This window comes from Drosophila simulans, chromosome 3R (assembly GCF_016746395.2).
Source record: "Drosophila simulans strain w501 chromosome 3R, Prin_Dsim_3.1, whole genome shotgun sequence".
Taxonomy (NCBI): Eukaryota; Metazoa; Arthropoda; class Insecta; order Diptera; family Drosophilidae; genus Drosophila; species Drosophila simulans.
The window spans coordinates 12347094-12370109 of record NC_052523.2 but is presented as its reverse complement, the minus strand read 5'-3'; the positions used below and the strand labels follow the sequence as shown (position 1 = coordinate 12370109).

The 23016-nt window shown below is 42.4% G+C and overlaps 2 protein-coding genes and 2 long non-coding RNA genes across 4 annotated transcripts; 1 reads left to right on the top strand and 3 right to left on the bottom strand.

Annotated features, from left to right (window-relative positions):
- Positions 1 to 7135: 7135 nt before the first annotated feature.
- LOC6728169 lies at positions 7136 to 7878 on the bottom strand. Its single transcript, XR_001599934.3, has 2 exons — positions 7549 to 7878; positions 7136 to 7437 (listed from the first exon to the last, which is right to left on the bottom strand). It is a non-coding gene; the product is annotated as an uncharacterized LOC6728169 (long non-coding RNA).
- Positions 7879 to 11171: 3293 nt separating this feature from the next.
- LOC123327253 lies at positions 11172 to 12572 on the top strand. The gene is made up of 3 exons (XR_006541859.1): positions 11172 to 11446; positions 12204 to 12375; positions 12439 to 12572. It is a non-coding gene; the product is annotated as an uncharacterized LOC123327253 (long non-coding RNA).
- Positions 12573 to 13667: 1095 nt separating this feature from the next.
- LOC6728168 (vesicle-fusing ATPase 2) lies at positions 13668 to 17426 on the bottom strand. Its single transcript, XM_016176771.3, has 4 exons — positions 17228 to 17426; positions 16803 to 17127; positions 15245 to 16210; positions 13668 to 15054 (listed from the first exon to the last, which is right to left on the bottom strand). The coding sequence occupies exons 1-4, from the start codon at positions 17335 to 17337 to the stop codon at positions 14197 to 14199; spliced, it is 2259 nt and encodes a 752-aa protein (XP_016034776.1). The 5' UTR covers positions 17338 to 17426; the 3' UTR covers positions 13668 to 14196.
- A 188-nt stretch (positions 17427 to 17614) lies between these two features.
- Positions 17615 to 19081, bottom strand: LOC6728167 (vesicle-fusing ATPase 2). Its single transcript, XM_002103481.4, has one exon. The coding sequence runs from the start codon at positions 18942 to 18944 to the stop codon at positions 17919 to 17921; it is 1026 nt and encodes a 341-aa protein (XP_002103517.2). The 5' UTR covers positions 18945 to 19081; the 3' UTR covers positions 17615 to 17918.
- Positions 19082 to 23016: the final 3935 nt, after the last annotated feature.

Below are 23016 nucleotides of genomic sequence, written 5' to 3'. Positions count from 1 at the left end.
GTATTTGGCCAAAACAGACAGAAAGAGCTCTTAAGCTTGGAGCTCCCCAGACGGCAAACGAAACGTGAGCTGGCCAAAAGACACACGCACACACACACACACACACACTGTTACCAAAAGCTGGCTACCTGTGTGTTTGTACACCTGTCAGGTGGGCATACTCTTGTATGCCTTTTGTTTTTCCCTTTAATTTTTTTTTTGGGCCTGAAGCTGAAACCAATCCATCTAGCGCCTCCTCTATCAGCATAACAATTAAGCTTAAATACTTTTTGGTCACTGACTGGCCCCAAAATGGGATTATTCACACTTGATTAGAGGCATGTGAAAATGTATATTCGGTTTTTTTTTTCATTGGGGAGCTTCAACCTGCATGTTGGCTATCAAAATTCATTCAAAACCACAAAATCCAGAAGAACGAGAGCTGGTGGCTACGTGACAATATTTTATGGCACACGAGCGTGGAGAAAATCAAATGCAGATCAAAGAAGACGAGAAGATCGCTGCTGTAAATGTAAATGTATTTCGATCATTAAAATGTTAATTTTCGGCTACGTATCCGTAAGATACAAGTGTATCTTTCGAGTGAGCTTTCAATGCATTTCGCTTGGAATATTTCCCACCTTGTGGGCACATGAAATGTGAATTCAAATAGACGAAACAAATAAAAATAAAACATAAATAAATACGCAAACACACTTACACAAAGCGAGCGAAAGAGACGGGGCTAGAGAGCCAGCATAGCAACATACAACAAAAATAAGTTCATTGAACTATTTGTGAGCTTTTTTGTTGCTGTGTGCATGTGTGTGTGTGTGAGTGTGTTTGTAGAGGTGTGTATCTGTGTTTCTTTAGTTTTATTCGTGGATTATGGTATCATAGCACATAGCTTCTTCTTCGAAAGGTTTTCGTCTGCCGCTTCAGTTGATTTTTTCTTTTTATTTTTATTTTCATTTTTTGTTTGAGGTGTCATGTGCTTCTTTTGGGTCTTGGATTTCGGCCTTTGTTTGCCGGCCATTGTCGATGGTAATGTAAACTTTTATAACGAAATTAAAATTGATAGCAACACTCAACTGTGATTAATCACACTCATAAGTGGCTTGGGAAGTTGGTGGCCCTTTTCCTGCCAGTCATTCTCCATCCCGGAATGCCCGAAAACCCAGCCCCGATTAACCCATTACTTGCCACCCGAAGTCGCGACATTTAATTCGACATAAAAAAGGGGTGCGACCTTGAGACTAGCAGGTGAGAAACACATTAAATGCAAGTCCTCTGTCTGAATAAATCGAGATTGAAATTAAATCCCAAACAATACGGGCATTGGGACCGAAAGTATTCCTATCGCACTCATTAAACAGGGCAAAACTCGTCTGCTTGCTGGCAAACAGAGTGCACTTAATTAACTTGGCTTTAAATAAATTGCGATTGCGAAAGTGTATTTGTGCATTTTGTATCCCAATAGTCTTGGGACCACGCCAGACGATCCCCGGCACATTACTCTTATTTTTATTATACTTCTTTGTTGCACAGATTAGCACCAATTAATTACTGTATCGTATTTTAAGCGAAACAAGTATTTTGCCTTGTTTATTGTTATTTCCCTCGGGAATCTTTTTTTTTTTTTTGGGAAGAAATACACCCAGAAACCGGAATATGACGTAAATCGGGGAGCTAAAGCCAATTACATGGGAATATTTTGGAGCTGAATGATCTAGTTAGCGATCAATGCCGATTAAATTAGAATAAATAACAATTGCATATTTATTAACAATAAGCCAGTTGGAATCATTTGTTGGATTCGGATTAAGCAAATTAGCTAACAATAGATACTAATAAAAAAGCAGTTCTGGGATGAATGCACAAATAAATTTGCACAAGTTGGGCATATCATTATCTAGTTTTCTTCCAATTTAACGTTAGTCAAAAAATATGAATTAAAATATTATTAAATTTAGTTTAATTATTAAGATTTATTACTTCCTCTTTAGGAGTCACTAAGTTGGCATTACACATGCTCACGATACAGAGAGGCAATCACCCCATTTATGGCATGTGTCGCATTAAATGTTTGGCTTTTGCATAAGCCCGATCAGTAAACATGCAAATGGCCGAAAGGCGTTTAATGCACAAAATGCGCCGCAGACGCACTCCCCTGCATTCCCCGAAAAACGGCGATACTCCCCCATTGTTACAGTTACGTTACCACCTACGGCGAACAAAGCCGCTCGCTGACAACATAAATAAACAATTAATAATTTAGATATAAATTAGAATAAGGCGAGGAACAACAACAGTTTACGCGGCAGCACTCGTGCCACACTCGACTTCGCCTCAAAGCCAAGTTCAATATCAAACAACACGCGCTGTTCGCGAGCTTGAGATCAGTAAGCTCAATGATCGGATCGCATAGTATCGCCTAGTGAAGTATCTGTATCTGAAAAAGACGCCTAGTCATAGTTACACACACATACTTGCTCACTCGATATCATGCCGATCTGATGGAGAACAGGAAGCATTACGGAGATAAAAACGCCATAAATGGCGATTTGCAATAAATCAAAATTAGCAGCATACAACTTTGGGCCAAAACACACACGCCCTTTTGGCCGCGGCCAAAACTCCCCCCCTCCCTCCGCCGACCAATGTACACCCGTCTCGCTCTGTCGCTAAGTGCAGGCTGCAATCAATGCCGTAATAGCAACAAAAACAACAGCAATAACAGCAATAACAACTTCCGTATTTCATGCGCTGTAATTTAGCTCAAGTAACAAAATGCAAAGCCAAACTAAATGTTGACGGTGACGCGACGCGACGCTGAAACTTTTCAGCTGAGAGCGGCCAGATGCACTGCGCGAAAAACGGGGGTCAAAGTTCGATTTGATTTCCGTTGTGTTCTTGAGAGTTATGTAAAATCTCAAGCTGCTCAAATTTGATTAAATTTATGTAACTATTAACTGAAGATTGCATTCTGCGCATAATTTCCAAAATTTAGGAAAACAATCTTTTAAGTACTAACAATTTAAGTTTAATTCCCTAGTTTTATAAGTGAATGAATTTTTATAAATGAAACCTTTGAAAAATATATAAAAAAATATCTTAGTATTGTTGTATTGATATGGTATTTGTTTATGATTTGAAAGTTTAATTTCTAACGCAACTATCTTCAAGACTATCAACTATCTTCAGATACTTTTAACTATCGATTTTTTCGATCTGCATTCTTTAAGATGCAATCGAATACTTGCGGCCCAAAGGCGACTCTTAACACGTCTGCATTCGATGGCCAGCCACTCGGTGCGATTTGAGTCGATTTCGTGTTTACATACAAATTGACATAATTTGTTTATAAATGTTTAATGATCGGCTGCTGACCGGGCCCAGACGCGTACTGTTGACTATTGGCCATTGTGCAAATACACAAATAATATGCGAGGCGAAAGAGAACATGCTAATGCAGATATCAAAATCCGCACGAACCGCTGACATTTGCTGCCGTAAATTGAGATACTTAATGCACCTGGCCAAGACAGCGCAATTGTTCAACATCATTTGAGGCAATTTATAAGTATGTGATATTAATTAATTGATTGAACGCCAACGCGCACGATAATTCGATTTATTTACAAGCCCAACTCGTTGGCGGAGTTCGCAAATCCAGAAAATCGTGCGATTAGAACTGGATATGCATATCCTTAACTTTTTACTTGTATCATTGTAGAAATGTTGAAATTATCGTATTGATTGCATAACACGCGAATCATCAGCCAGGAGAAGAAGAAGAACAAGCGAAATGAGCTGCCGGGAATATTTGGGGAAAAAATAATAACAAAGGGGAAAAAATTAATTAACATATTTTTTTTACTAAGTTGTTTGACGAAAGCCATCCAAGCATTTGCATATAATTAAGGGACTTGGTGTACGTAATAGCATTAAAGTTTGTAGATAATAGTTGTGTCTATTTAAAAGAATTTAATTTGTATGGTTTTGTACGAAAATCTATAAATAGTTACTAGAAAATTGAACTAAGTCGTATATTTTGATTTTATAAAACCAATTTTTAGATAGAAGATATTATGCTAAGTTCTAAAAAAAGGGAGCTTAAATGAGATAAGTAATTCGAATAATTTAGGTAAGTGTTCGGCACACTTTCCAAAAGTTCTGGTTTCGCCCCCCGAATATATATTTATACACTCAAACAGCTCGAAATAAAAAACAATACCCAAACCCAACCCACTTGCGATCAAGTGACGCAAATGAAGGCACCATAAATTGTATATATATATATCTGCGATATATCGAAATCGACCCCCGGGCAGTACGTGTACATACATACATACATAAGTGCATTATTAGCACTTTCATGGAACTGAAAATGGAAATGTCAAATGGGCGCTGGACTCGGAGTGCGTAGAAGTAATAGACTGGCGACCAAAGTCGAGTAGATCGGTCATATGGATCGGGCATATACATATGTACATACTGCTGGCTGGCCTGGTCATTACAATTATTATTACATATTAACATTGGTAGCATTCTTACATACTTAATACATTATTACAGTAATTTAATAACATGTTCTCATGGTCAACCTGCTGCCCCGGCGGAGTGGAGTGCCAAGTGGATTCCATCCAATCCAATCCGATCCGATGCGAGTGCTGGAGTATCGCCACGCTGCATATTTTAAAGAGCTTACATTGTAGCCAAGAGCCAAGAATCAAGAGCTGGACCACCGCCAACAACAACAGGAGGTCATAATGAACGACACTTTACGGGCAATCCGGCAATCCGCTCCATTGATGGCTCAATGGGGTTCCGATCTATTCCAGTGCCCGTTCCTGGGTCAAATCAAATGCCCCGCAGATACAGATACAGATACAGATACAGAGACGGATTCAGATACTACCATCAAATATCACGATTTTCAGCTGTCACCCCGAGTCGCCTTAGATGCGGATGCGGACATTTGAGATAGCTTCAACTTGGTTCGGCTTGGCTTGGCTTGGCTTGGATTGGATTGGATTGAATTGGCTGGTGGAAAGTGAAAATGCATCGGTCTAATTATAACACGTGATTTCATCGGACGCGCATGATTTATGCGCAAGTGCAAGTGCAAGTGCACCAGTTCCAGATCCGGCAACAACAATGGCCCACAAGCTGATTGGATTCGGATTCGGATTGTCTTGGGGGATGCATAGAGCTCAAGTTCAATGTGGAAGCGGCTAATCCGAGACGCCAGACAAGGCGAACCCTTGAAAATGGAAGCGCCTCACTCGCTATCTAATACAGGGTGGAAAAAGCTCAAGTCATAGATAAAAAAATTAAACGTTAATTAATTAAATGTACAATTCATTTTAATAATCAAATAATTTGTTAGCTAATTTATAACTTTCTTAGTTTACTGATTCAAATGAACTACTTACAGTTAATTACCATATCCGAGTTCTTTTACAAAGTTCCACTTGACAATTGGCAGTTATTTCTCGCGGTGTAGGGGGCCTCCGCCATGCATCCGATACGCCTCTGGACACCCAAAACCGCAAACCTCGACGTGCAAATGTCTATGCAAATGGGGCACCCTCAGCACTTGGCATCCCCTCGCCCTCGCCCTCGAATCGTCGGCTTTTGCACAAACAATTCCATTTCGCTTTTAATTTCTTCGCGCAGCGTTTTTCGTGTGTGTTTGTCAACTAAATTGGGTCTAGTTTATGCGGTTTTTATGAATCTGACCTTAGTCATGATCATGAAACGCTCTAAGCTGAACCAAACCCCCCAGTCAGTCACTGGATTGCAATTAGGGCATGAATGGGGAAACTCAGTGCCAGTTACCCAGTGAAAAAGAGTCTGGAAATTGGATAACAAGAGCAGGAGATTGGATTTGGGGTGATTGTGTGAGCTAAGCTTAATTGATACTAATATTTTATAAATAATACATGTAAACTTGACAAGGAAGAATCTAAAAGTACATAAAATGCACACATTGTAGTATTCAGGAATATTTAAAATGAGATGTGTAAGGAGTAAGTTGCGTAATTTCAAATCTTTCGTCCAAACTTAAAGGGCTGACACAAATTGACTTCTGCCTTAATTTAATGCGAATATTTTAGCCCACAACGACAGAAGCTAACGAACCTAAATCTTGTTTGATTGATATGAGTTAAGTTCCCAAACTAATTCGTTCTTTGGACCGATCGGAAAACCGAGTATTGACACATTTGCTGGCGCGGCTTCAAACAAGCTCTAAATCAAGTTCAAAGTCAAACTAATTATCGGCAATTTGGCTAATCAATAATAGCAGCTAGCATATGCTCGCATAGAAAAATTCCCCCGCCCAAAAAGACATATGAAACATGTTTGGTTTAAGCTGGTGTTTATATTTAGTTTCGCCGTTTTTTGGTTTGGGCCGCTTTGACCAGCCAAACTACTTACACCGACTGTCTACAGAGTATCGTCAGCACACAACACACAAATAAATAATTTAAGGCAAATACAGGCAGCAGCAGCAAATCAACGCGAACAGCAATATTTTGGCAGCGAACTTGTTTGATTTGCATAAAGTCGCACAAATAAAAACGATGCAATTAAAAAGGCGCGCGCGTAGATCCAGTCAGCTGATGATGGTTTCGGATTGGCTGGAGTTGGCCAGAAATATGGCCAAGAGGGGGTTGTGGGGGCGGGCATCTCCCGGGGGGATCATCGGCGACTGGAGCCGCCGGCAGTCGGATAAATTTAAATACATTTTTTATATGCACTTTGTTGACTTTTTGCGCTTCGCCGTCGGAATTCAGGAATCGGAATCCGCTGTGCCGAAACTAGTTCGTCGCAGAATTAGTGCAGTAAATATACACAAAAGTTAAAAAATAAAAATAAAATGTATAAGAACATGGCATGGCTGTGTGCGGCTTAAATATGTATGTACTGCTTAAATAAGTTTTATTTAGCGTGTTCTATTGAAAGGACAATAAACTCGCGGCGAAACCTCAAGGTCGACCACATCGCATTAGAAGACTGCGATCGATTCTAATTCGGGTCGCATTTGCGTCTAAACATCTGTATCTCTGTTCTAAAATCAGATATTTGGCTATGCAAATTGCATTTGAGTTCACAACGACTATTATCACTAATCAAAAACCAAATCGTCTTGAAGCGGACACTTCATTTTTATTGTCTCAAATACTCATTTGTGGGGTTCACGAATATAAGATGAATACGAGGATGACTAAGGGTTCTGCTGAACCCTTCTTGGGCAACTGTCTAGCAGCAAGGGTATCCACAGTAGCAGCCGCCACAGGGTCCACAGGCATAGCATGGTCCGCAGACATTCGGTCCATAGCAGGGTCCACATCCGCCGCCGCATGGTCCGCATGGACCACAGCAGGGTCCGCAGCAAGGTCCGCAACAGGGTCCACAGGGTCCGCAGCACATGATTAATTCGTAAAGGTTCTGACGGGAGAAAAGGTACGTTCAAATGATATGCCATAGGAGTTTTTCACACATTTTCATTTCTCTAGATTTTCACTTATTTTCACTAATTTTCACTTATTTTCCACTCACTTTGAACCGAACAAAAAGATATAATTTGAGACTGGACAACAAATTTTGATGTGTTCAGGCCGAAAGGACAAATAATAATGATACAAAATCGGGTTACGCACAGATATATCGTTTTGACAAGTCGGACTGAAGAGGCAAAGGATACTTTATACAACATTTTGTATAAAACACTTGCTAAAGTTTGTAATGATTGTATTATCAGTAGGGAAGTGAATTAACCTTTATATTCCGATCCCACCTGGTTATCTCATCCAACTGGGTAGGAACGCATCAAGGTGCCACTATTTTTCCAGTGCACTGTAGCACATAAACGAGGTAAATGAGATTTAAATTTTTGTTTCGTCGGATCATGTGTTCATTGCACCCGGCTGAAGTTCGGAATCGCTGCCGGTTCTCAAGTCGAGTTCTGCGCTGCACTTTTGTTTACTCTTGATTTTGTCGTACTTTTTGATTAAGTGCATGGCGCATAGCCGATTGCCGATTGCCGAGAATCCGGGTATCGGGGCTGAACGGGTATACTATATATGCAAGTGTATATTAAGTTCATTATCTGGCCGAAGAGTTGTTTTTTCCCCAGCCGAATCGAGCCAAGAATGTCGTCGCATTGAAAGAGGTCAATCACCAGCGATTGCGCCTTGGATGTCACTCGGTGTAATTGAGCGCAATTTATTTCATTTGCTAACGATTTTACGATTTCTGATTTAATTAACTCCCGTAAAGCAGGAAGCCTAGTGGACCAGTTGACAGAGCTCGCCAGCCTCCAAAATGGAACCCTAGTGTTATACACGATGATTATACAATGATTTGTATTTGTGCATGACTGAGTCAGCCGGAGCATTCATTCGGGCAGAAAAGTATGGGTTGCAAATAAAAAGCGCATAATAGGCGTTTAAATGCAATTTTCTCCGCAAAATGGTCGGGCGAAATATCAAAAATTCGAATTATATGTTTTGCCCCATGTTGATTAGAATGAAAAATGCATGTGTGTGTGTGTGTCGGTCAGCAGAGGCAGAAGCCGAAGCAAAAACCACACAGAAGTCCTCTCCCTTCTAGCAGAAATATTTGGGTAGAATCTCGCATCCGAGGAGACGGACAAGTCCAACTCAAAGTCGTTCTGTTTCGGCACGGTGAAAAATCACTATCATAGAAAATCGAGAGAAAGAAATGTGAAAAAGAGCAGAGCAAGATATTTTAAATATATATCTAGCTTATATTACAAAGTATCTAATATAAATCCAGAAACGAACATAGTGACGAAGCGCGTCTCAATCGAATCGAAAAGCGGTAGCAGATTTTTAAATAATGATTTTCTTACCACATATTTCTCCAAAATATTCATTGTTAAATACCATAAAAGTAACCATTTTCGATTGTTAAATGACTTTGATTGAATTTTTCTCTCTGTGGCTCTCTGGATTTTTTTTTCCAAGCTCGAGATGGATGGAACTCTGGTCAATAATTTTGTGAGGGTGCCGCCAAAAGGGCAGCAGACGCTGCTCTAACTTAGTTTTTTCGTTCATATTTGTGGCTGGCCTTTGTTTGAAATAGATTATTGGCAATACATATGTATACAAATATTTTGTATTTCGTCTGGCGACGGGAGTTCAAGGATTTTTATTGGGTTCAGTGAACCAAATGTCTTTCCTCCGGCCGGAAATATCGAATTCGCTTTAATTATGGCCCCTCGCATCAACTTATTAATATAAGTTTGATGAAAAGTGAAACACAATGGGCACACGCAGATGTCATCATCATCGGCTGGAAAGCGCTGTGTACTGCCAGAGTCAGCCCAGGGAAATCAATATCCGTAATATTCCTAACCCTAAGTGTGCGCCCTAATGACTTAAGGGGCGTGGCCGTCGAGGGGCCAAAGGTAAAGGGTAACGGCTGGATTTTAGGTAACCCGAGAAGCCGACGAAAGTGAAGAAAGCACGTGCCGCCCCCTAAAAAGTGGCAGCTGATCGCTAGAAAGGAAAAGTAAGGCGCAGTTCTGAAAGTCGGAGATATAAGTACATAAATAATACTCTGATTAAACATATATTTTTAAATAATAAATATTGTTTAAATGTCTAAATCAAAGCTGAAAAATACTGCAGGTGTAAAAAGGAAACCCGAGAATCCAAAGGAAAGTGGTATATATATAATATATTTAGGTAGTTCTGGGCACGTGCCGCCCCCCTAAAAAGGATTCAGCTGCCTTGAAAAAGGAAAGTGAACGCATAGCGATCCGATCCGATACGATCCCATCCGAGTTGAGATCGAAATCGTAGGATTGTGGAAGTCTGGAACTGCGATTGATCGTGCGACATGGGATGCGGCTGATGGGGCAGTCAGAAATTCCTAAGAAAATGGAGCACACACACAAAAAACGCAGCACGCAAAAAAAAGGGTGGAATACAATATAATAATAATAAGGAGCGAGGCAACCGAGATCTCGTATTATTTAATTTGGAACTGGGCCGCTCTTTTCGCCCATGTTTTTTTTTCTGCACCGGTATCAATGAATCGAAATGAATTGAAATAAAATGAAATGAAATGCGAATGTCTCGATCGCGTGCGGCAACATTTTCACAGATTTCAGATTTCGAGTTTTGAGCTTTTTGCCCCGGATTCTGATTCTGCGTTTTGATTTGTACCTCCTTTTGATCGTGCCTCGTTTTTTTTACTCTTTTAAGCAGCTTGTGTGTAATATCGGGGGTTGTGTCTTGTGTTTAGGCTATAAATGGCATATTAATACATACTTGTGTTTAACCCTGGAGTGCCTAGGGGGTATTTCTGTCCATCATATCATTTTCTCAAGTGATATCTGCCACATCTCATCCTTTGACAAATACATTTAATCCTTTAAATAGTTGTACGCCACTAAAATATTTAAAAGAATTATATCTACAAAAAAAAATTGTGACAAATTTCTTATGAAATATTCAACTCATTTTTAAGAGCAGCTTGCTTGGTGGGTTAATTCCCAATTTTCTTGCCAAATATTTCGACCAATGCGAATTTTTTTTCCCCACTTAGTTGATGACTAATACGCATGCAAGTTCCGCGAAAAGTCCGCCCCCGCGCCCCTCTGCATTCCACAGATAGTTGCCAGCCAAATTGCAACTCAATTATAAATTGCAAAGGGGAAAATGAAATGAATGAAAAAAAAACCAAGCGAAAAGCGAAACCGAAACCAAAGCCAAGAAAAAACCCAAAACAGTCGCAGTGTAAAATTGTAGCTTAGGCAGCGCCAAAAACAACTAATTTATCTGCGAGTTTCGCATGCTAACTACCACACACACACAGGAGAAGGAAAAAGAGCTCGAAAACATCAATGGAAATGCCATGAAAATGCTAGTTGAGCTCTGGAAAAACCATGAAATGTGCGAGTAAGAGGAAAATCTTCCGCGTTTGTGTAATGCAGGAAGATTTTCCATGATGTTTGTTTTGTATTCGCTTTACATTTTCCCCAAGCGGCTGAAGATATATGCACGCTTGTCAGTTTGGCAATCACTGGAAGAAATAGGGCATATAATTAAGCATTAAATTAAAAAGAAATTATATTTCATTAAAAATATATATATTTCAAAGTAAAAAAGTTGGCATTGTAGAAACTAAAACAATGAAACTTATTCAGCATACCTGTTTTAATTTGTATTATTTTTTTTTTCAGTGCTTTGACAATTTTCCGTTGGATTTGCATGTGGCGCCAAAATATCTGTAGATCACCACCATGTCGATTCAAACGAATTGATGACACGAATCTGCTGGAAAAGCGCATCATCTTCTCTGGATAGCTTGAGATGTCGCAGATGCGAAATGGAAGATCGCAGTTCGCAGATCGGAGATCGCATATCGATGATCGAAGATCGAAGATCCGAGAGCGAAAGCACCAGCTCTGTGCGAAAGAAAGCAGGTGAGAGCGGCGTCCGCTCGTAAAGAGCTCAAAACATGACACCCCAGATGGGCCGCCAGCTCCTGTGGCGAAGGGTGAGGTGGGGTGGGAGCGGCTAGGCGGTCAGGGGGTGGTCGCTGGTGCGAGAGGGCGCAAGAAGCGAGGGGGAGGGGACACCGTGCGAAAGTGAAATCGAACCTTCGCTGCCGGCGTTTGCGCTTTTAAGCAGCAACAAAAACAACTAAGCCGGTTTCAAAGTTTACGAGGGGCGCGACTGCGGCGCACAGTGTTTAGGATCAAAAAAAAAATGTGTAGAGTGTGTAAAGAGTTACTTAATATTTAGTATATTTCCAAGAATTTTTATAGATTTTTAAAGTTATTTATTCATAAAAAAAAAGTACAGAAAATTTAATAAAACTGAATAAAGACTTTTGTAGCAAAATAATATATTATGACACACTGTGCGCCGCAGAATTGACTTTTCACAAGTGCAGAGAGTGCGCCGCTGCTGGCTTTAATTAATAATAACAAAAAAAAAAAAAACCAATTTGTAAGAGTTTCGCCTTTATTTTTACTGGCGGTGAATGAAAATCCGTTTCGGTTTTAATTTTAATTTTGGCTCCTGCTGCCGGCAGCGCAGCTTTGCTTTTTGGCCCGGTCGTTGATCTTTGTCCGACTGGACTTTCGTCACCAAGCGTTTTGCATACGTGAGCGACCGCTCACTGACGCGCTGGCCGGGCCCCAAATCCCCGAATTATAATTACCCATCGATTGCCAGGTGGGTGGGTGACTTTTCCTGCGATTCGGACGCACTTGCTAAGTGCTAATTGCGGACAGGATCCTTACTCGGTCACAGTCCGCACAAATAAAAATGCAGAGCTCGTCTTTATGGTTTGTTGATGTAAATCGTGTGTCTTAAACAACAAAAGCGAATGATATTAGACTAAAATGTAAGTCTTATGCAGTGAAATACCCTAGTAACCATGTTGCTTTTCATATAGTTTCAATTATAGGTTGACTTACTAATAGTCCTTACATTTACTGTGTATATTTGGCATGGGAAAATCGTTGCGATCTTGATCATGTCCAGAATTTCCCCCACCCTTCGGTCAAAATCATGATTGTGTCGAGCAGTTCCCGGGGCAATTGGCAATGCAAATCAATTTTGAGATCTTTGCAAATATGCAGCTTTAATTAGTTAATAAGTGGCGCTGGCTTGCAGCTGACACCGTCGCGACATGGCCATGGCTTTGGGTGCTACCATGACTGGTGGCTATGGCAATGGCTACCCAGGATTCCTCAGACGACTGCCGCTGATAAAGCTGGACTGGACCACAAATGGGCGTCGAGCGCAATTAGCGCCATATATCAATTACCGAGCACTCCGCTCCACATTACGTATACGCAGACGACGCGCCGCTAAGGTGTTTTCATTATAAATCATTTATTCAAATTGCATATTACGCCGACCGACTGGCTGTGGTCAGCACCTCGGCCAAGCTGACCACTGCTCTGATTGGGTTCCGGCGTCGGGTCTTGTCGCGAACAGCTGATCGATTGATCGAACCGATCGGATCGGATCGGGTGAGTACATGGTATGATAACCACTTGACGCCTTCCAAGCGGACAGCTGTCGGGCGGCGATCGTCGAGCATAAACAATATTTAAATTAATGGGAGTTTTCAAAGAATTCAAGCTGCTACAAGCTGAAACTACCAAGGGAACTAAGCATATATAAGCATTCAGTTAATGTGTCCTGGAACGAAAAGAAAAGGCAATCAATCAAGTGCATTATACATATTTTTGACAAAATATCAGTCGTTCTTATTAAAAATACCATAGTCTTTGGGAAAACTCGATTTATTTTTAGCTATTAGATTAATTACACAAATTAGTTTGTTGTTGTCTCATTGGTACACAGCAAGTTTATCCATAAAAGACATATCCATTTACAAATGATTCACACAAATTTTTTGTTTTTCGAAAAGCTTCGATTGAGATCCACAAATTGTAGCTAAGACATGCACCTACTTTAGCTAGTTTTGAAACCTAAAGTGATCTCACTTATGGATGTAAAGAAAAATATAACAATAAGTAAAAAGTAATGTAAATAAAAATCACATCTATTCAAAATTGTGCGCTCCTCTCTGTAGTATAATTTTCAGAACTATAGTTCGTAAGTATCGGTATAATCGCTATAACGGTTAAGCCTCTTTTGAACCTGGTTAAAATATTCAAATGCTTTAATTCAATTTTTATTTATTTAGGTCTGCATTATCGGATTTTTGTCGTTTTCAGTTATCTTGGTAAATGCAATATCCGTAAAATCCGTATAAAATACATAATGTTTGTATCAAATTCTCTATGTAAATCTGTGCGCCCAAGCTGCGGTTTTCATGGTGGACATCGACGGATTATTCTTAGTCGCTAATGCGAGTTCTTTAAGTTCGTTGGTACCATCAAATTCAAAACTTACATGTTACTTGACTATATATCTCACAAGTTGGTCTCAGTTACGCTTTATTATATTTTTTTAGTGGAACTTAAACGGAGTATAGCATGGTTAAGTAAAGCGTTAGAATATTATACTCAATATTTGATTTTATCTTACGTTCCCAAAACAATAAGTATTTTTGTAACGACACACATTTTTTTTTTTTTTTTTTTTTTTTTGAGTTTTAAAGACAAGCAACCGTTTTTCCAGTTTGCATCAATCAAATCGAACCACCCTTCTGTTTGATAATGGAATGTAAATTAATTTAAAGGCGTAGCTAGTGCCCTAGCACCCTATCCATTTCCAGACCGCCCTCCTCCTCCATTTTGCTGAGGAACTTGATAACCCGCTGGTGGGGCTCCGATTGCCGGATCATATCGATGAGGGACAGCAGCTTCTTGATGCCGATACACAATCGCTTACCCGCCATTTTCCTGGCAATGCTCTGCAGCTCCTCGGGACTGAACAAATCCGAATCATCCAGCACGGCAAGCACGTGCTCGGGAGTTGAGAGATTGGACACATGCAGGACGGACGTGAAAGCCGAGAGCATCTCCATCTCCTCGAGAACGTCCCGCCGGCTGGAAGTGCACAGGATCAGCAGTTTTCTACCCTTTGGCGGCTGCTTTTTCAGTAGAACCAGTAGCGCCTGCAGCGTGAGATTGGAGTACCTGGGTCCAATTGGACCGTAGTCTAGCAATCGCTCCACATTGTCCACCACAATGCAGCTCAAAGTGGAGCGATAGGCGTCGTCGAAGATCTTGCGGATGTGCAGGCACTTGGCTGACTCCGTAAATCCTACCATATCCTCCGGGGAGCAGACCTTAACGAACGGGAAGTCGCTCAACTGGGCCAGATTAGCGGCCAGCGCTGATTTGCCGGAGTTGGGAGCTCCTTCGATGAGAACAGACACCAGGCCGGAGCTCTCAGTGGCCTTCGCCTGCTGCACGGAGAGCATTCCGTCCTCCAGGAGTTCGGTGACCGGTGGGCCCCAGTTTATAATGCCGCGTGCCAGCAGGTTGTCCAACATCTCCTGGGCTGCTCCAAAGGCGGGCTTGATGTCGTTGTCCAATGCGTGCAGAAAGTCGGCCCGCGTAACACGCAGTTTTTCCATAGCCTCTGGATCCACGTGAACCTTGGATCGTAAAAAAGCAAATGATGATTGGGGTAAGTTTAGAATAGTGGATTCCAATCGAACGTTAAGCGATTTCTTGGTTTACCGAAACCAAATTACTCGAAATTATACGAAAACCGAAACCGAAACCGATAGATAACATCATCAACAAAAGCAAATACGCTTTCACGCCATGCTGTGCATCATATACCTTTGAATCCGCCTTTATTAACCGGTTCATGGCCGTGGATTGGGCCGCTCTAACCAGGCCCTCCAACTCTGCGCCACTGAAGTTCTTTGTCCTAGCCGCGATCTCATTGTTGTCCACATCGTTAGCTATCTTGTTAAAGTCTCGCATACGCTTGGTGTGGATGTTCAGGATCTGGACGCGACCCTGCTCGTTGGGCAAGCTGATCTCCATTTGCACTTCCAAGCGTCCAGGTCGCAGCAGGGCCTCATCGATCATGTCCCGCCGGTTGGTCATTCCTATCACCAGGATGTTGTTCAACTGCTCCACGCCGTCGATCTTGGCTAGCAGTTGATTGACGACCGTGTCGTGGACACCACTATTACCAGCCACGGATCCGCGAGCCTTGCAAATGGCGTCGATCTCGTCGAAGATGATGATGTGCAGTCCACTGTTCGGTCCCAAGCGCTTTTCCTCCTCCTCGGCCTCGGCAAACAGTCGCCGGATATTGGCTTCTGATTCACCCACGTACTTGTCCAGGATCTGCGGTCCATTCACGATCTTGGGTTCGCGGGCATTCAGCATGGTACCTATTTGCCGGGCCATCAGGGTTTTTCCCGTGCCTGGTGGTCCGTACAACAGAATACCCTTCACGTGCTTGATGCCCAGTTGCTCGACAAGTTCCGGCGGAAAAACACGAGAGGCGAAGGCGCGTCGGAAAATCGCATTGAACTCTTTGTCTAGGCCACCAATGCCCATCTTGCCAAAGTCCCAGTCCGGATTTATGATGGACTGCCGCACGATCTTACCCTTGGAGCGACCCTGCAGGTTCAGCACGGAGTTTTCGGCCTTCTCGAACTGCACCACCGTGTTACCGAGGATGCGGCCGAAACGCACGTTCCGGGTCTTCGGTAGGGAATCGCCCACTGTTCGTGGATCCACTGCCTCCAGCGTTTTTACAGCAAGGCCCAGGAACTTCTTGTCTTTGAACTGAAAGGCGGTAAACAACCTTATTAGCAAACGAACGATATACATTAAGGAGCATGTTAGAAGAATTACTATTTTAAGGGCAGCCTAACACACTATTTTTAGTTCATAAAAAAGGGGGACATTGTATGCTAAATTATTAAAAAAGATTTGACAGAGCCAAAAAGATGATCTAAGGGAGAGTTACGTGTCTTTGGGTTTCTAATTGTTGGAGGTAAGCTACCTTATTAATATTTGCATTAGGTCACTGTCTGAATGTGGAATATGAGATTCAGCATCTTATGCCAATCAAGACACGTCAGTAAATATAATATAACGAATATGGAATAACACAAAAACCGAATATTCTCACTACGTATAAATCTTTTTGTAAAGTTAAACAAAACCAAAGTTATTACAAGTGCACACAATAAATGGTGAAATAACGAATAGGCGCGTCCGAGATAAGTCGAGAACCCTCATTGAATTGGCTAGTATTTTAACTGGCTATGGCATATCACTAATCCTCTCCAGATTTCTACCTCCGTTTCAGTCCTATTGTAACTATTTTTCTATCCTGCATACATTTATGGGGGAGTCACATCCACACCAGTACCTGAAAGACGAGCGTTTGGCCGACGGTCAGCGGCATTCCGGCGAACTGCATGAGGAACTCCTTGGCCATCTCGTCGGAGTCGTAGGGCTCCTGCGTGGTGGTCTTCTTCTGCAGGAAGTCCGTCTCGAAGGAGACCAGTGTTATGATATCGGCGCTGGCGTCGAATCGGTACGGTCGCACGTCTATTTCCTGGTTGATGGAGAGCGTGGCCCACTTGCGCTGGACCAGCGAGAATCCGACGTGGCCGAGTGGCAGCTCCGGCCCGCTGATCTTCTCCAGCGCGAAGATGTAGTGCAGCCCCGGGCCCGGCGAGATGTCCACATATCTGCAGGGTATCAAGCGGTGCGTCATTAGCACAAGCGAAAGTTTCCATAGGCTCGTACGCCCACGTAGGAAGTGGAAAAACAACAAAAACCAACACTCACTTGACCTCCTCCGTGAAATCGGACACATTCACAATCGCCTTGTTCGTCAGGGACAGCTCATCCGTTGGGCATTTGATCGCTCTCATCCGGTGGGCTTTTTCAATTGACATTTTCGTAGCAATTTTATAATAAACTCCCGAAATTGCCTCAAACAGCTGATAGCCCGTTGAGGGAGTGCAACCCTGTTCGGCATTGCGTGTGTGTATGCAATGTGAGTGCGAGCAAAAGCTGCCTGCTACGGCACCGCCAGCGCAAATTTGAATTCAATGGCGCGCATTTGCATTTTTCAAAAATACATATATCCCCCGCATTCAAGACTTCTTCGCTGTTGCTAAGCGGCTCTTCAGCACCAGGATTGGTGAAGAAAAGAATCCAACAAATGTGTAATTGTGTAAATAGCGATAAAATGGGTTGCATTTCCATTTCAAATCGCTTTATTTTTGCTTTTATAGCACAATGTGGTTATAATACCTGTTATGCCAATCACATTATCGGGCTGTTCATTTTAGTCTTAAGAACATTGCAATGCAACGGAAGCAAATTCATACAAAAAATAATGTAATCTTATTTTTACATGGTTTTATATGGTTACGTGGTTCCTTAAAATATTATGCATTACTGATTATTTGGATTACTTGGAATTATTTTCCTGGAATTGTAGATACAATATTGCATTTCCTAACCTAACGTCTTAAATGTATTGAGGTACAAGTGGACTAGAATGGTTCCCTACCCATCCCATTGCTTCGCCCAATTTCTTCAGCAATTTGGCAGCTCGACGGTCGGGCTTTAGGGGATTCACCCACGCAATCAGGTCAAGCAACCGTTTGATGCCAATGGAGACGTTGCGGCCATCCATGGCGATCTCAATTTGGCGTAGCTCCTCGGGCTCGAATCGTTTTGAAGCTTCCACTATGGCCATAAGTTCTTTAGGCGTGGAAACATTTGGCACATTGTGAACTGAAGTGAAAAAGGATAGCAAGCCCAATTCCTCCACGACATCGAGACGATTGGTTGTGCAAATGATGATGAGCTCGTGGCGGTTGGGCGGTTGTTTCTTCAGAAGAGCCATCAGTATCTGCAGGAACTCCTTGGAGTACCGCTTACCCAGGGCGCCGTAACCAATGACTCGCTCGAAGTCGTCAATGATGACGCAGCTGCGCCTGGAAACATAGGCGTCCTCTAGGACTTCCCGTATTCTCTGACATTTTTCGTAATCGCTAAGTCCCAGCAAATCGGCCGACGAGATGTATTTCATAAAAGGGCAGTCTGTTTTCAAAGCCATTTGAGCGGCCACCGTAGTTAGGCCTGACTTGGGCTTACCTTCGACCAGATGGCATGACCATCTTGGGCGTCCGGTGAACAGGAGATCATTCAAATCGAAAGCGGTACGATCCACATATTCATATGGCATGAGCAGCTGGAGAGTCTCCTCCTGCCGGCCAAATCGTGGCTGAATGATCTTTACCGCGGCCAGGAGATCGACCTGAGTGACTTGAAGGCCCTCCGGGCATTTGGTGACGTGAGTCCGGACAATGGCTTCATGGAGGGCTTCTTGGACCAGTTGGCACAGCTCGTCCTCCGTGAAATTTTTGGTTTTCATTGCAATTTCACGTGCGCAAACATCGCCGGCCACCCTAATGTCACCCAGCCTGTTGATGCGCGATTTCAAGAGGTTCACACGCTCCTCAGTGTTCGGTAAAGTGATGTTGACCATCTTGAAGTCCGTGTTGGCTTCTTTTATGTAGAAATGATATTGTATAGGAAATTGTATATCAGCTGTTCCTTACAAAATGGTTTTGTATATATTATGTTATCCACCTGAAATCGATTGCGATATCTGCGATCGATTTTAAATTTCAGGGACGGTCGAAGTTTCGATAAGACGGTGCTTCAAACCAATTCAAACCATTCTACTGTAAGTTTTTATTATTTTATAAGGTCGCTTAAAATTAAAATAATATTAATATTTTAAATTGCGATTATTTTCCAAACCAATGTCTTATCGGCTTCGTATAACAATAGTGTAACCAAATTTCCATTTGAAAATACTGCTTTTCCACTTGGCTATTACAAGAGAGCGCGCCACTTTTAAAAACTAGCTAAGCTTAAAATTAGTGGAAAATAATTGCACACTATTTTATTCATCAAGTATTTTAATACCTTGACCTTAACTACATGAAATGCAGCAAAAATCTTATCACACTAACATGTTTACTAAATTCTTTGTCACTTTAATACAAATATTAATATATTATTGTTTATGGCTAAAAAAAATACCGATAGACCGATTGACTGGCGGTTTCGATGTACTGCAACCGTTACAATTTAAACGACTTTGTGATTTACGATATTCTTGAGTTTCGTTCCGTTTGCTAAAACCTAGGCACACATTATGAATTCCCGCTTTTCGGCTCTTCTGCTGGGTTGGCTGTGCAATTACTTGCAATATCGCATTTTTCTTCTTTCCTTGCCGTTGACCTCGAGCAGTTAATCATGCGCTCGATAATTGGATAGTGGATGTCTCTATTCGTTCTGGGTTGCCCCACAAATTTATAGCGTGCATTATATTCGGACAGTTTAATTGGGTATCGACATTTATTAATTTATCCGGTCGGCCGGCCTTAGCGTAATGCCGGTAATTTCTTGTCCCATCCGAATTTGACCACTCAAGGCTTTCAACACTCCACATCCGCACAGCATCCTCCTTCCCACTCCTTGCCAGCCCATTTGCATGCTCCCTCCAAAGGGCCGAGACTCGCGTCCGCTATGCACATTAATTAGGCCGCTTCATTAGACACATGTCCATCAAAAGTGGTCCAGTTCAAGATCCAGACTCGCAGCGAAGACTGCGCCGCCGGCGAGGGAACATAGTGCATATATATCCCGATCCGAGCCTGACTGCCTCTCGTGTTGCCTGTTTTGTGTAATTAAGCCAGGCGCTCACTATTTAAATTGCAGCCGGGTGGCGAGGGGATGTCGAGAAGTCCAGGAGCGACACTGAAAAGAATTCTTTGCAATCCTAAAGTGATTGTGCTATATAAGAAATACAAGAAGTTAAGAAAGTTAGTTAGGTTAAGAAAATAGTTAATAATATAGCCACCTGTGAAAGATTGGTTACTGAAACTTTAAGAAATTAAATTCGTTGAAATGTATTTCAAGTAAAGTCACTCGAGTCACAGCAGTACGTCGAATGTTATTTGTGATGACCTGCACTGAATTTCTCGCAGTGCAGCCCACATGCGCCCGGGTGTATCACGAATCGGCAATTGCCGGCCAGCTGAAGTGGCTCAAAGACGGGGCCATGGCCAAGTGCAATTTGCAGGCAGGGCAGCAGCCTCCGCCGCATCGAGATCCGCATCCTCGCCAGAAGATCGAGAGTCTCAAACTCCAGACGTTCGCTCGTCAGCGCTTGAGCCAATAATTATGGTTATTAATCGGCCTGGGAATTGGCTGCTAATTTGCAGTTTAGTTACAAATTCTGGCCGCCAGCGTGCAATTACCCGCTTAAATTATAGCCTCAAAATAAACAAAACACCGCAACGCCAACGATGGATGGTCAGTTCACTTAACTCCAGAACAGTTCAGCAGTCGGGAAAAGGTCACAGCACCAAAGGGGCATCCACACGGAAAAAATTGTGCCTTGAAAACATTGCATTTAGTTTAAGTTAGTCAAAGATTACGTGGCATCCTAATAATATCAATATGAAGATATATTTTCCGATTATAAAAGTTAGATTTAGATAAATTGCACTTGTCTTAATATTTTGTGCGTTTCTGTTTTGTATTTTTTAGGAATTTTTGTATTTATTTTCCTGTGCAGCCATTTGGCTTATGCGTGTTTGCTTATCACGAGTCTTATCGCCGATTTGGCCGGGTCAATGCCGCACAGTGCGGCTAATGGCTAATGACGCATCCAGATCGGCGTGGCCAGTCGTCCAACTCCTGCTGGCACTCGTAATTAGACGCCACTTCTGGTGATGGGGCGTTACTCAATCAAGAGTTGATGGCACATCCCCTTTCCGTCCGGAGCAGCGGCATCATCATCATCATTACCATCATCATCGGCGGAGGAGGTGCAACTATCCTGCCGCATGATCGGGCCCAACTACAACATAATTTCCAGACGTCGACGCGTCAGTCCTCCAATTTCGGAGGCGCGCTGGCAACACTTTCGGGCCACCAAATCAAATCGTGTGCTGTTTATTTAAATAACCATAATTTGGCGCACCATCGAGGGCCCTGCTTAACCCGCTATTGCCCCGTAGCTCGCCGCTGCCGGGGCTATTTATTAACCCACACACTCAGCGCATCGAGACCGAACCAAGACGATCTGAACCGGAGCGATCCTTGGCTTTTATGGCCATGGCACATGATTTTCCCGGGCTGTGAGAACATAAAAATTCAATTTAATATGCTCCCCAAGAACTTCGTGGACTCCCCGACTTTCCTTTCCGCCGTCATCTGATTTGGCGGCTGGAAAGCGTTTTGTCTTTGGCCAGCATTCAATGAATTCCAGTTTAATATGCCGGCCATATGGCCATATGCAATCAAAACCCGGCTATGTCAGTGCAACCAAATTTGTCGTGGGCGTTTGTTTGTGGCATCGTTTTGTCCATAATTATGGTTGCATCGATTCCAATCCGAAAACAGCATAAAATCTGATTCGAATTGCTATACTTTATGTTGCATACTTTTCGAAAACTAGTCAAATGTTGTGGTTATTTAGCTTACTTAGCTTACTTTAAAGTGAAAAAAAAACCCTTAAACCAAATCTTCTCCTTTCTACTGCTTAAATATAATATAATTAAAATTTAGCTAGCTTAAGTTTAAATAACGCCATGCTTTAAGCAATCAATCAGAAGTGTTAAAACCCAAATTCCTTACTCTCGATATGCATTACATATCGTTTATTGGCCAAGTGCCAGGACATTATAAACAATTTATGATCCCACCGTCCGAGCGCCCGAAACGTCCAAATGTCCGAAAGTGGCCAAGTAAATTGGCCCGCTCGCTGGCCGGCTACGATAATCTGCGAAGATCTTTTGCCTAAGTGGATCTCTAGTTGGTTGGTTGGCTGGTGGACTCAGCACGTCAAGTTTAGAAAAATGAGCTTGTTAACGCTCCATGATGAGCCCAGTTAGTGTCTAACCCGGAGCCAGATCGATTCGCTCCGATCGTTCGCAGATGGAGATGGATGTGAATATGCTGGGACCCAGCCCATTGGTTACCATTCGAACCAAGCCGAACGGATCCTATCCCATCCGATCCGATCAGACTCGAGACTCATCATTAGGGCCCTGTGTAAAATTACAACACGATAACACGTAATCATTAGCGTTGCTCCGGGACGGTGTGAGCAAACAATTTTAGGGGCCACGCAGAGCCCGGTCCCGAGGCCAGACCCTCAAATAGCCCCCACCTCCATTCGCCGTTTCATTATCAAACTGGCCAAGAACATAATTTGACTAAGGCCAAACATTTGGCAACAGCAACAGCGAATGCGAGTGCCAATTTGCAGTTCTCGACGAACTGCCAGTGGTAGTCGTCCGTCTATCGATCACGTTTCGAACTGAAAGGCACGACCATGACGACCGAGAAGTCGCCAGTGCACAGTGGCTGCGAATACGCCAAAAACATGGTTCTTATTTCATTTATATATTCATTCATTTGTGTATTTATGAACCAAATATGAACAGGAATAAAATGAACTCATAAATAAATTTAATTTTGTTTTGAAATATTTATGAATGGTTTGTCTCCTGATAATTAACATTACGCTTGGTTAA

Excerpts from the sequence above, each read along its gene's own strand:
- LOC6728168 (XM_016176771.3), bottom strand. The coding sequence starts at position 17,337 with ATGTCAATTGAAAAAGCCCACCGGATGAGAGCGATCAAATGCCCAACG. Across the intron at positions 17,128-17,227 it reads GATTTCACGGAGGAGGTCAA|ATATGTGGACATCTCGCCGG; the intron begins GTGAGTGTTGGT and ends GATACCCTGCAG. Across the intron at positions 16,211-16,802 it reads GCCAAACGCTCGTCTTTCAG|TTCAAAGACAAGAAGTTCCT; the intron begins GTACTGGTGTGG and ends ACCGCCTTTCAG.
- LOC6728167 (XM_002103481.4), bottom strand. The coding sequence starts at position 18,944 with ATGGTCAACATCACTTTACCGAACACTGAGGAGCGTGTGAACCTCTTG.